Source organism: Rhinatrema bivittatum, chromosome 2 (genome assembly GCF_901001135.1).
Source record: "Rhinatrema bivittatum chromosome 2, aRhiBiv1.1, whole genome shotgun sequence".
Taxonomy (NCBI): Eukaryota; Metazoa; Chordata; class Amphibia; order Gymnophiona; family Rhinatrematidae; genus Rhinatrema; species Rhinatrema bivittatum.
Genome location: NC_042616.1, coordinates 80,462,493 through 80,475,635, shown reverse-complemented (window position 1 = coordinate 80,475,635; position 13,143 = coordinate 80,462,493). Strand labels below are relative to the sequence as shown.

The 13,143-nt window shown below is 41.8% G+C and overlaps 1 protein-coding gene across 1 annotated transcript in view; it reads left to right on the top strand.

The window, feature by feature from the left end:
* Positions 1–10,720, top strand: part of PLCD1 (phospholipase C delta 1) — a 248,464-nt gene extending 237,744 nt beyond the window's left edge. The window contains 4 exon segments of the mRNA XM_029588370.1: positions 4,220–4,398; positions 5,035–5,161; positions 8,347–8,496; positions 9,737–10,720. Of these exon segments, the coding sequence (XP_029444230.1) occupies positions 4,220–4,398; positions 5,035–5,161; positions 8,347–8,496; positions 9,737–9,834 (554 nt within the window). The 3' untranslated portion in view covers positions 9,835–10,720.
* The last annotated feature ends 2,423 nt before the right edge of the window (positions 10,721–13,143 follow it).

Genomic DNA, 13,143 nt, shown 5'->3' with positions numbered 1-13,143 from the left:
ATCTGAAGGGAACAACTGAAGGCCTCAGGCACTGATTTAAGTTGTAAATTCTCTGGCGCAGGAAATTATTATGCCTGAATTCTAATAATACTGTAAGCCAAGGCAGCCTACAGCATTCTTAGACTTCAGGCACAATAAGGTGAGCATAATTTTGAAAGATGGTATAAAAATGCAAAAATATTAAAATTAAAAAATTAAAATGCACCATTTCAGAGCATGCCTTGGTATAAATCACCATGGGGGTTGCTTTTGGTCACAGTTTCTACATTTAAGTCTCTATTTTTTATGATATAATTATAAATTCTAATTTATTACATTTTCAGTTTTTTCTGTACTGCAATTTTTGTGTGATGCAATGTGTTCAGTTGCTAGTTGGAGCACAAATTGTACATTTTTAGCCATATTTTTAAAATAAGTATAGCACTTGAAATGTAGTCTGCCCAGTAAGCTTATGGTAGCACCAGCAATGCCATACAGGTCTCTCCCATAAAGGTATCATCAGGGGGTGGCATCTGCCTTGCAAGTTACCCCCATACTTATTTTCCAATACCATTAAAGTCAGGATCCTTGTTGGTTTATGTCTGAGTCCAATGCCCCTTTATCTCTTGCCATTGAAGCAGAGAGCAATACTGGATTTACATTCCAAGTATAAGTTAACCTTATTGGTTAAGGGTAGTAACAGCCGCATCAGCAAGTTACCTCCATGCTTATTTGTTTTCCCAGACTATAAAATTCATGTCCTTATTGGTTGCTGTCTGAAATTAACTCTCCTTTTTCTCTTTTCCCCCTGCAATTAAAGCAGAGAGCAATAATGAGTTGTATCAAGAGTATGAAGGCTTAATGGTTAAGGGTAGTAACAACCACACCAGCAAGTTACCCCCATGCATTCTTTTCCTCATTTCCCTCCTCTAGCCTTTAAGGATCCACAGTGTTTATTCCATGCCCCTTTGAAATCTTTCACTGTTTTTGTCTTCACCACTTCCTCCGGAAGGGCATTCCAGGCATCCACCACCCTCTCCTTGAAGAAATATTTCCTGACATTGGTTCTGAGTCTTCTTCCCTGGAGTTTCATTTTGTGACCCCTAATTTTACTGATTTCTTTCCAACAGCAAAGGTTTGTCGAATATGTATCATTAAAACCTTTCAGGTATCTGAGGGTCTGTATCATATCTCCCCTGTACCTCCTCTTCTCCAGGGTATAAATATTTAGGTCCTTCAATCTCTCCTCATAAGTCATTTGATGGAGAATCCCCACGATATTTGTCGCTCTTCTCTGGACCGCCTCCATCCTGTCTCTGTCCCTTTTGAGTTACACTCTCCAGAACTGAACACAAGGACCTATACACAGTACTCTAGGTGAGGCCTCATCAAGAACCTGTACAAGGGGATTATCACCTCCTTTTCTTTCTTGTTATTCTTCTCTCTATGCAGCCCAGCATTCTTCAGGCTTTAGCTATCACCTTGTCACATTGCTTTGCCATCTTTAGATCACTAGACACTATCACCCCAAGGTCCTTTTCTTATCCATGCACAACAGCCCTTCACCCCCCATCATATACAACTCCTTTGGATTACCACATCCCAGATGCATAACTCTGCACTTCTTGGCATTGAATCCCAGCTGTCATATCTTTGACCACTGTTCAAGCTTCTTTAAATCATTTCTCATTCTCGCCATTCCTTCCAGCGTGTCTACTCTATTGCAGATCTTAGTATTATCCGCAAAAAGACAAACTTTAACTTCTATCCCTTCCAAAGTTGTTGATCTGGGCTGGTCCCAACACCGATCCTCGCAGTTCTCTGCTTAACACCGTTTTCTCTTCAGAATAAGTTCCATTTACCATCACATGCTGTCTTCTATCCATCAACCAGTTTGTAATCCATGCCACCACCTTGGCGCTCACTCCCAAGCTTCTCATTTTGTTCACAAACCTCCTATGCGGGAGTGTATCAAAAGCTTTGCTGAAATTCAAGTAGATCACATTGAGTCCTCTTCCTTGATCCAATTCTTTAGTCTCCCAATCGAAAAAAATCAGTCAGTGAATCCATGCTGCCTAGAGTTCAGCAATCCTCCTGACTGTAGATAGGTCACTATTCTTTCCTTCAGTAGAGTCTCCATTACTTTTCCCACCACCAAGGTGATGCTAACCGGCCTGTAGTTTCCAGCCACCTTTCTGCTCCTACTCTTGTGAAGGGGAACCACCACTGCTCTTCTCCAAACTCTCGGCACCACTCCTGTTTCCAGGGATCTATTGAACAGGTCTCGCAGTGGACCCACCAGCATATCTCTGAGCTCTGTCAGTATCCTGGGATGAAGCTCATTAGGTCTCATGGCTTTGTCCACTTTCAGTTTTCCTAGCTCTTCCCATATATTCTCTTCCGTAAACGGAGATTTGTCTTCTCCACCTCCTTCCAATGTCTTGTTAATTAGCGATGGTCCTTCTCCAGGGTCTTCTTCAGTGAACACAGACCTGAAGTATTTGTTTAATATTTCTGCCTTTTCTTTGTCTCTCTCCACACATTGACATACAAATCTTAGGGATTTGAAGTCCCAAAATTTTCAAGTTTTATTTCATTTAAGAGTTGTTTTTCATTTAAATTTGTTTTTTGTTTTTTTGGGGGGTTTTTTTGTTTGGTTAATTTGCCAAATTGAAAAAAACATTAAAAAACACCTAAAGACAAAAACCAAACACAGCTGATAAAAAAAAGGGCCTCTGGTAGCCCTGGTTGGCCTTCTTTAAGTCAAAAAGGTGCCCTGAAACAACCCCAGTACTGAGGCCTAAACCTGGGCTGGGCCCAGCACCAAGGCCTAGACAAGGTGCCAAGACCTAATGCCAAGCCCTACCCAGAGCAGATTAGGTCACTGTCCTTGAAAAGTGCAAGGGCCAGGGAGTTCCCATTCTAGTCCCCTCTTATCCCATCCTGGCTTCAGCCTTGGGGGCAGAGCGATGCCCAGTCACTTCCGCCCATGTTCTGCCTTTTTAAAAATGGTGTTGTCTACTTTGGGATGGTGCCGAAGTGACATTACTTTGACATCTTCTTCCAGTGAAGCTGGCACAATTTTGTTCTGTGGCCATGCATTTCCACAGCCAGACAACAAAATGGCACTCTTTGCTTTGGAGGAAGATGCTGAAATGACATCATCCAGGTGTCATCCTCCACGTGGATGGTGTCATTTTTAAGCACTGTGACATGAGCAGGAGCACTGGAAGCCCTGGTTCAGACCTAGGCCTCTGTGCTGAGACCAGGCCCTGTCACTGTGCCCTAGTGTTGGACCAGGCCTCATTGCCAAAGCCCAGCCTGGGGTCAGGCCTTAGCTCTGGGTCCTGCCTTTGGCAAGGTCTCAGTGCTTGACCCAGCCCTGGGCAAGGTATCAATGCTGGGTCCAACCTTAGGCAAGGCTTTGGTGCTGATTCCAACCCTGGTCAAGGCTTCATGCTGGGCCCAGCCCTGACAAAGGTCTCAGAACTGAGCCATCGGAGGTCCTTTTTTTTTTTTTTTTTTTTAAATAAAAAATGCAACAAAATGAAAATACTCAAATTTGGAGATATTTTTCTTGGAGGCTGTTTTCAGTTTGTTCCATTTGGAACGAAATGAAAATGGCCTTAGTTATTGTATTTTTTGCCTTTGTTAAAAAAAAAAAAAGCACATATCTACAAATTTGCACTCATATCAGCTCTCACCAACATCACCACCACCATCACAGCCTGTTTACCTTTGCCAAATATTTGCTGAAGTCACACAGCAATGTAAAGAGAGCTGTGATTGAATCAACTGTACAGCTAGACACACTGCCAGTTCCACCACCATCACAACCATGAGGAGGAACAACTGGTCCTATAATGCTAGTATTAGTTCCAATATGGACCATATCTTCATATGCTTTAGAGAAATAAGCAGCAGTGATTGTGGACCACTGCTGCTGACTTTAACACTACCTGGTGCTACTGCTAATCTCCATTTCCTCATCTTCATTTATTCACTCTTCCTTTCCATCTCCTCCATTTTTCTTCTCCCCTCTCTTCACTGCAGTCTCCTAATTTTTCACTGATCTCCTTCTTCCCGTACAAGCATGAACTGGAGTTACCTTACCGACCGCAGCTCAAGCGGACATAACCTATTATACTGCGCACCATATATGCCCCAAAATAAAACATTTTCAAGATACTGTATTGTGAATTTGTGCAAAAACTTAGTTTTTTAACCATTTGTTTTCCAGTTGCCTTAAATTTCCAGACTCCGGGCACAGAGATGGACGTTTACCAAGGCCGGTTCCAGGATAATGGCTTCTCTGGCTACGTCCTGAAACCCAGCTTCCTTCTGGACAGCAAGTCCCACTTCAATCCAAAGTCTGTGCAGGAAGGGTTGTGGCGGACACCCAAAAAGCTCCATGTTATGGTAAGCAATCAGTGCTTAGAAGTCATCCCCAGGGTGTTAACTTTTAGTTTTCCCCAGAAAATGTGAGGAAAACATGGGATCGTCTACCCTCAGGAAAAGGTGCGTAAAGAAGCAAAGCCTTTGGGGCAGTTTTCAGAATTGCTCGCATCGATGCAAAAGTCCATGTGCACTTTGGCTCCGAAGCTTTGGAAGGGAAGGGGACGAGCATACTTTCCTTTTGAATCCTGCGCTGGGGAAGCACTCCCCCGCAGAGACCCGCACCTGCTTTTCCTACGGATATTTTTTCCCTACGAAGTAATGTGCATAGATTTGAATCCGTAATCTATGCGTGTTATTTCCCTCCCCTGACCTAAACCCACCTCCAGGAACACCACTTCTTACGCCGGTAAATGTACCCGTGGTGTCAATCTCTAGCGCTTGCTTTTACCCAAGTATGGGGCAGGCAACTTTCAGACAGCCAGTGTAGCCCAGCAAATGACTTTTGAAAATTGCCTTTCCAACTCATTGATATCATTACCTCTTGCTTATCCCTGTATATTTCCCCTTTCTTCAAGTACCGTCGTAGTAAAATTTAAGTCTGGCCTAGAATATGAGTGATCTAGCTTTTTTTTTTTTTTTATTATTATTTCTTCCCAGGTAATCTCAGGCCAACAGCTACCAAAGCTGAGCAAAAACTCGATTATTGATCCGCTGGTTACTGTAGAGATACACGGTGTCGCTCGAGACAATGATAAAAAACAAACAAATGTCATCAATAACAACGGTAAGTGAACTTTCTTCCCTATCTCTCATTTCTGCTGCATGCCACAAAGCTCTGGTTTTAATATCATTTTATTATATTTTAAAGTTTTTGCTTTAATTTGTTTGATTTACTATTGTTTATTATTTGTTTTATTGCGTTATATATTGATTTGTTTAAATTTGTTATACACTGCACAGACTGGGGGTTCCCTGAGTTAGCGGTTAATAAGAATGCATAAATAAATAACTAATATTGAGTTAAATGTCAGGAAGCCTTTATCTTTTGAGTTTGTGCTGGCTAGTATTAAATGATGGATATCTATCTCAGAATATCAGAATGATTTTCATCTGTTAGAAATATACTGTACATGCAAAAACATTATTTTATTGTGAGAAAAACTTTTTTCTTTAAGGGTCTGATTCACTAAGGCTTTTCTCCCATTTTGTGTCTATGGGAAAAGACTTTGTAGAATTGGGCCTTAAATATACGGTGCCAGAGTGACATCTCTTGGTTCTTATGTTAAGAACATTATAGTTCAAGGATATTTTACTGGTAGCAGAAATGGAGCTAGATCCTTAGGGGGGAGGGGGGTTTGGTGGGTGGCCAAATCCTACCCCCAATTATTGCCTTGGGCCCCCCTCCAGTGCTGTTGACTCTGCCAATTTCATAGCTAGGAATGCTTCCAGTTTAACGCAGAGTCTCTGGGGTCTGAGAGAGTTCCCAGCGTCCGTGCAGCCCTGGGGGGAATCACTTCTTTGTCCGGAGCCTGCTGCTCCTGCAGCCTGTTGGCTCTCTTGCAGTCCTGCTTACACAGAGTCATAGGAGGAAAGAGGAGCAGCAGCATGATAAAAAGAAACGCTTCCTTTCTGTCCTCACACAGGCTACGGCAGTTCCACTGGTGCGGAAACTGCACCCCCTCTCAGGCCACAAGAGAAAGAAGATAGGGGGAAAAGGAGGGAAAGAACAAATGAGACAGAGCAAAGGGAAGAAGAAAAGAGAGAAGGGGAACAAGGAGGAGAAGGAAGAGAAAGCAAGCAGAGATATGGCAAAGCCAGGAAAGGATAGGAGAGCTGGAACAGAGAGTCAGGGAGAGAGTAAAGGGAGCAGGGGAGTAGAAAGGGCCAAGGAACGAGAGAGACAATGAGCAAAGTGTACTAGGGCAAAGGGAAAATGGGAGGAAGGAGGACAAAGATAGAGAGACAAAAAGACAGAGGGAAAAGAGCGAGCAGAGAGGGAAGGGAAACAGTCGGTGGCTTCACTCCCATCCCTGGCGAGAGAAGATTGGTAGATGTGAGAAAGAGGAGTGTGACTACTGACCACAGGCATTGTTCAGAAAAGAGCTTTATCCCATTCTGTGCCTGTGGAAAAACTACTTTAATGAATAAAGCCCCAGTGAGCGAGAGACACAGAGAAAGGCGAGTGGCAGTCGATTCTGAGTATAAGAGAGAGGGGATTATGACTGCTGAGCATGAATGCCTATGAGAGAATGGGATACGCCTGCTCATTGGCATCAGAACTGGAGGGGGCCTACAAGGGCCATGGCTCTTCCAAAATTTCAGCCAGCAAGCATTTCCCCTCTCCCTCCAACATACCTCAGAAGAATAATATTGGAGCAGTGGATGGCACAATCTACCCTCCCTCTGCTCCACCCGAATCCCCTAGCTCAGAGGTGGGCAAACTAAGGCCCGATGACATGCTTTTTTTTAACCTTCTTTCCTGATCCATTTGCTTTATTATCTCTGGACCTCAAGTGCCTTGAAATGATGTCATCAACAATGGCCTGACATTGCAGGCCTTTGACGATGATGTCGATGAAGATGTTGGCAGCTGGCAGAGGCATCCTCTCAGAGCTGAAGCATAGCATAGTGAAAGCAGCACAGCCCTGCCGGAATCGGCAGCGTGGTCAGCAGGGCCTCAGAAAAAGGAGTGTTGAGGCCCCATCAGAATCAGCAGCATGGCTGGCGGGGCCTTAGAAAGAGAAGGAGCAGCGTGACATGGCCTGCTGTACAAGAATGCTCAAAAGACCACAGCTGGGTTGGCCCCCATGGCTCAAAGTCATCCTGTCAGCTGTGGGAACTAAAGAAGGAGACTGCTGCTGCTCCAAAAGGGAGGAAATGTGAGTAAGAAAGCATGTATATGTGTGTGGGTGAGAGAGAGAGTGTGTGTGTGTGTCTGCATGTGAGAAAGAAAGACTGTGTGTGGTTGGGTGAGAGAGAGAGTGTGTGGGTGAGTGGGTGAGAGAAAGAGATGATGTGTGTGGGTGAGAGAAAGAGAGCACGTGTATGTGCAACAACTCCCCTTCATTTCTGCCTGCTAATCCATGACAATTTCAGAGCATCTAGGAATCAAAGGTTCCCAGGTTTGGAGAGCAGGGAATTTTTTTAAAAATACTTACTAGGCGTTATTTGATGTATCTATTTTGAAATATTTTATTGGTGTTTGGAAATGTTTTATATGAGTTTTTAATTATTGGATGTTATTCTATTCATTTGCTGTTGCGAATTATTCTTTTTATTGATATGACTGCTGCTTTGGTCCTCTCACTGTGCCGTGTGGTATACTTGCCACTATTACCCCCTCCCCCCTCTGTAGGAGTTCCGAGGTGTCAAGGAACATTTAGTTGAACCAGTTCAGTGCATTTGCACTGTAGTAAACCTGAATTGTGCTTGAGCCTATAGACTGAACTGGTCTCCAGAACCATTGTAGCAGCTCGGTTGGTAGTAAGGGTGTGGGTCAGTATCAAAGATCTCAAATAATTTAAGAATGACAATATGGGCTTAAAAACAGCTAAAGGCTTTTGCAATGACATTACCACATGATTTCCAGTGATGGGGTTTTATCCATGGATAGACTGAATTGCAGTCCCTTGAAAACCGTGAAGCTGCTTGGCACGGGCAAAGGACTTTATTTACCAAATCCCAAAATATGTTTGCAAGCCTATGAGGTTTGAGTTCAGTAATCAAATTATGCCGGTTTTGTGAGAATGGGCATTGGGCTGTAGGTTAGTTGTGTAACATCTTCACTATGTCCTTGGAAAGTGCAATTTCTGTTTCCAGACTGTAGTAAAATGTTCTCCTTTCTAAGAAAAGCAAGGTGACAGAGCTTGTGAACAACAGAAAAGTATGACTATGTCTTTTTGAAGCTCCTATTTAAAATATGGTTAAGTTTAGGGAGAAAAGTTTTCATTTCTTTCTTCTCTCCTGCAGGTTTTAACCCTATGTGGAACAGTAAGTTTATCTTCGAGGTTGATGTCCCTGCACTTGCCCTGGTCCGATTTGTTGTGGAGGATTATGATACGTCATCCAAGAATGACTTTGTTGGACAGTACACAGTTCCATTTAAAAGCTTAAAATTGGGTAAGGATTTGACTAACAGTGGGCAGAGTAAGCATAGACCAGCATTGAATGGGACATCAGTATAAGTAACACTTGGAGCTCCACAAATGTAGATGGGACAAAATAAGTCCCTAAAATCCAAAGCCCCCCAGACTTGTTTTGGTTCATAAGTTGAGCAAGTTTGAGGCTTCCAAAATGTTAGAATTCCTGGGGGTTTTCAGCCAGTTTTACTTCTGGATTCTTTGCAGTTCTATGGATGGTGGCCTCCATGAGGGGAAATGAAGGGCACTGATGAAGGAGAGTGAAAGAATGAGATAGGAGTCAGAGGGAGAAGAGAACTTTAGGAAGCAGGAGATTAGGGCCGGGGCTTCCATTAGGCAAACTAGGTGGTGGCCTAGACTGAGCAGCAAACTTTGGGGGGAGGCAAAATCCTACCAGCCCGAAGCCCAGAGGAGGAAAGGCAGTACCTCCAAAGAAAGGAGTGCTGTGTGCAGTTCTCCAGGGGATACATGTTTAGATCTTTGTCTATCCCCATATGCTTTAGAACGAAGACCACCAACCATTTTAGTAGCCACACTTTGGACCGACTCCATCCGATTTATATCCTTTTGAAGGTGCAGTCTCTAGAATTGTACACAGTATTCCAAGTAAGGTCTCACCAGGCACCTATACAGGGGAAAAGTCACCTCCCTTTTCCTGCTGACCATTCCTCTCCCTATACATATACAACACTCATCTACTCAGACTTACAGCCCAGAACTACAGGGATATTAAGCCATATACAGTGTTGAAATATTCCACTGCTACATTGGTAAGTAGGACTCATTCATTCTGACTACTTATAGCACTAGCTAATACTGATACATAGATACTATTTCAATCACTCAAATTAATGTACATATGTCGACTCCCTCCGTTATGCCATACTTAACCCCCCCCCCCCCAATAAAAAAACCAGATGACAGATGTGGTGACCAAAGGATCCATACTCAGTAAAAGGTTAATTTTAAAAGTTGCGCCGAAGATATTGATTGTACACTGCTGTGAGCAATTCTCTTGGGCTGTGCCACTGCTACTGCTGAAGCCTCCCTCCTTCCCAGTCTGCTGATATGGCTACCTTATTTGCTTGAAATAAAATAAGATCCCTGCGTATCACCTCTCATGGTTTTTCAATCTTGATAAGCCATGGATTGAATTCTGTTTAGCTTTATTTTTTTTTTTAAAAAGTGTATTGAGCAGTATCATTTTATTCTCTTTGAAGGTTATCGTCACATTCACCTATTGTCCAAGAATGGAGACCAGTATCCGTCCGCCACACTGTTTGTGCACATTATGATTGTGGACATTGAGACCACTTGATGACACGCCTAAGAAATGCTGGGATATGAATACACACCTAAAGAGAGACACTGATAAACCTTGGCCTTTTTTAATTGTTAAGACTCATTGTACTATGCAAAAAATTTTATAGCTGTGAAAGAGGGTTTTTTAAAAAATATATATATTTTATGACTGTTCTATTTAGAATTGATTTTTAATTCTTTTTGCTGGTATGTTTACTTAAATTCTCTTCAAAGGTTGTACGTAGATTAGATAAAAGAGGTTGCTCAGGCTTTATTTTGGCGCCGCCTGACGGACGTCTCGTCCCAGTTTCTTTTATTGCTGAAGTACCCTGTTCTTATGTCGCAAATGCAGAGGATTCGTACGGTGCAATTTTAGCATCGGTTATGGACTTTTGTTTGTTTTTTTTTATTGTTATTCCTACGCAGCAGTCCTCCATGCCGGGCGCAGAGCTCATATTTGCAGCAAATGTTGCAGATCTTGCCCACCCTTCCGCAGCCGTCAGCCCTGTTTGGCTTGAGCGGTTGCTTAAGACCTCGGCCTTGGGTTTGGAATCTTATCCTGAAGGGCGGCAGGAAAAGAGCGGCGGCAGGAGGGTCCGCCCACCTTGTCTCGTCCTCTTTCTTCTCAAGGCTTTAGCCGTCTCGCCCATACCGAGCGAAGCACTATCAAGAAAGCACGGATGGTGTTTGCAGGCACAGCCAAAGCAATGAGGCAGAGAAGAGAAGAGAAAACCTGCCTCTGCATTTTAGTTGGAAATTGCAGAATTACATTTAAGTGTACAGTTTTGATATTCTGTCATCAGCCATTGCACGACTCAATGGGCCTGGCAATTTAATACTGCATTATATGCTAAAAAAAAAAAAGAGCCACATATATGTGGCATGGCTTAGCAATAAATATCCAGCAGGGATTATTGTTTAATTCAGTAACTGAATTCAAATGGTCATTCTGTAAAAATGTCCACAATGCCAGGCAAATACATATTTTTCCTATGTATTACATTAAATGTGACTTTCTAGTGATAAAAGTTAACTGTGTAAAAGAAAAGTTAGACTTTCGAGTTGTTTGTGTATAACTAACTTCCAGTTCATGTCTGCTCGGCCTCTTGGTTGTTACTCGGGACCTTTCTTTTCAGTTTTTATTTTATTTTACCTGGGAATCTAGCAGCGTTTATTATAATGAGCAAAAAAATAGGAGAAAATCAGTGGAAAAAAATTAGTCATTTCCCCTTTCCCCCCAATTATTTTTTTCACTTCTTTGTTTTCTTCTAATAAATATTGACAAATTTCTTGCTAAAATAATATGAAAACAGTAATACAGAGCTCCAGCGTGCTCTTGATGGAGCACATTGAGTGGTGTTATAGCATGCATACCAAGTGGATACACTTGTCAGTGGGTGCTAGTCACAAATTATTAAAGAAAGAAAGAGATTTAAAGAGTGTCTGAGGTAACCACTTAACTGTCTTTGCTGCTTCCTGACCTCTTCATATGCCAGACACCAGTCAGATGAGTTTAAAGAGGCTGTGCAGATGTCTGGCGACATGGCAGCATCAGAGGAGAGAAGAGAGAAGGAAAAAGGCCCAATATTTCCTGGGAGGGAGGAGAGAGATTTTTATTATGGAGTGCATGCATTCAATTAATTTGAATTTTTGCATAGGGTATGTTTGATTGCTACCTAAAGAGAAAGTTCTTCACAGAAAATAGCATATAAGCATGAAATGTATGAGTTCCAAATAAAGTCTTGGCTTTCAAACTATGGGGGTCATTTATCAAAATGGGATAAGGTGTTAAGCCCCGTTAGCACCATATTGTATGGTGTGAGGAGTGGGCTAGCCTGTATTTGTATCCCTATGGTAGGCCCACCTAGTAACTCGAGGTGGGGTTTAGGTATGAGTGTAGGGTGTTAGGGGCCACTTTGACATTCTACCTGGGTAACATCACGTAGAATGGCAAAGTGGCCCCTAACCCCCTACACTCATACCTAAACCCCACCTCGAGTTACTAGGTGGGGCTACCATAGGGATACAAATACCTACCTATGGGGATGACATTATGGCCAGGCGTTCCCTCTCTCTCTCTCAAACAAATGGTCCACCCAGTGGTCATATGCAGGAAATACAACAGGTCTGACACCTATCACAAATTCTGATAATGTTATCACAATGTGCACTAACATAGCTCTTCACATAGGTAATTTGCACAAATTGCAATAAACTGAATTTTTGCATAAACCACGCCCCTTTTGCAATCGCATGCAGTACTTACCGCATTTTGATAATCCAGGCCTAGGTTAAAAACATGCAATTGTATTTTGTAATACTGAGACAAATTTATAAAAAAAAATTGATTTTGTAACCCTGTGGAAAAAACATTTTTTGGAGGCTACCAGAACAAAAGTACAGCCGTGCTTAAGAAAGTGATACATGTTGTATATCCATCTTGTAGATATTGTGTGCATAGTCATTTCTGTACTAACATTAATCAGATAATATGAACAAATCCCCTGGATTTTTCAGGTAATGTTAAAGTAGAATGGTTAGTGCATGTGAATGCATGGAAATCAAGGTTAACAAACAAAAATAAAGTGATACATTTTTATTGGCCCAACCTAATACATTTATTTATTTTTAATTCATTTATAACATTTTTAAATTGTCTATCAGCATTTGCAGGATGGCTTTCAGAAGTTGCATGGCCGACATGGGATCTCTTGACACTTTAATGCCATGCCTTAAGTCTGACGAAGGACGTGTAGCTCATCAAAGCCGGTCGATAGGTATTAAGTTAGTCCAGGAAAAATGCATATATATATATATATATATATATATATATACATATATAAAAATGCTGATTAGCAGGCTAAAAATTTTATAAATGAAATGTAAACAAATAAATGTATTAAGTTGGTCCAATAAAAATGTATCACTTTATTTTTTAAATTTGTTAACCTTGATGTCTGTGCATTCAAGTGGACTAACATGCAAAACACACTTTCCATTACCTGAAAAATTCAAGAAAAGGTTATTGCCTTATACTAGTACTTTGTTTGATAATCTTTTTTCAGTTAATGTTGAAATTATCTAATGCCTCACAATATCTGCAACATATATATGAGGTGCACTTTTTGTTTTGCTGTTTATCTTTCTTACAATACATGTAATACTGGTTTCCAGCCGGTTCTAAATGCATTCCATGATGTTTGAAGGCAATTCACTTGCAGTTTAAAAGTGATTAGAAAGTGGTGCCCAAACACTGGCTGAGAAAGTTAAATAAGAATAGTACTTCGGACAGATAGATAATATATTGCGACTTGCTGTACATGAT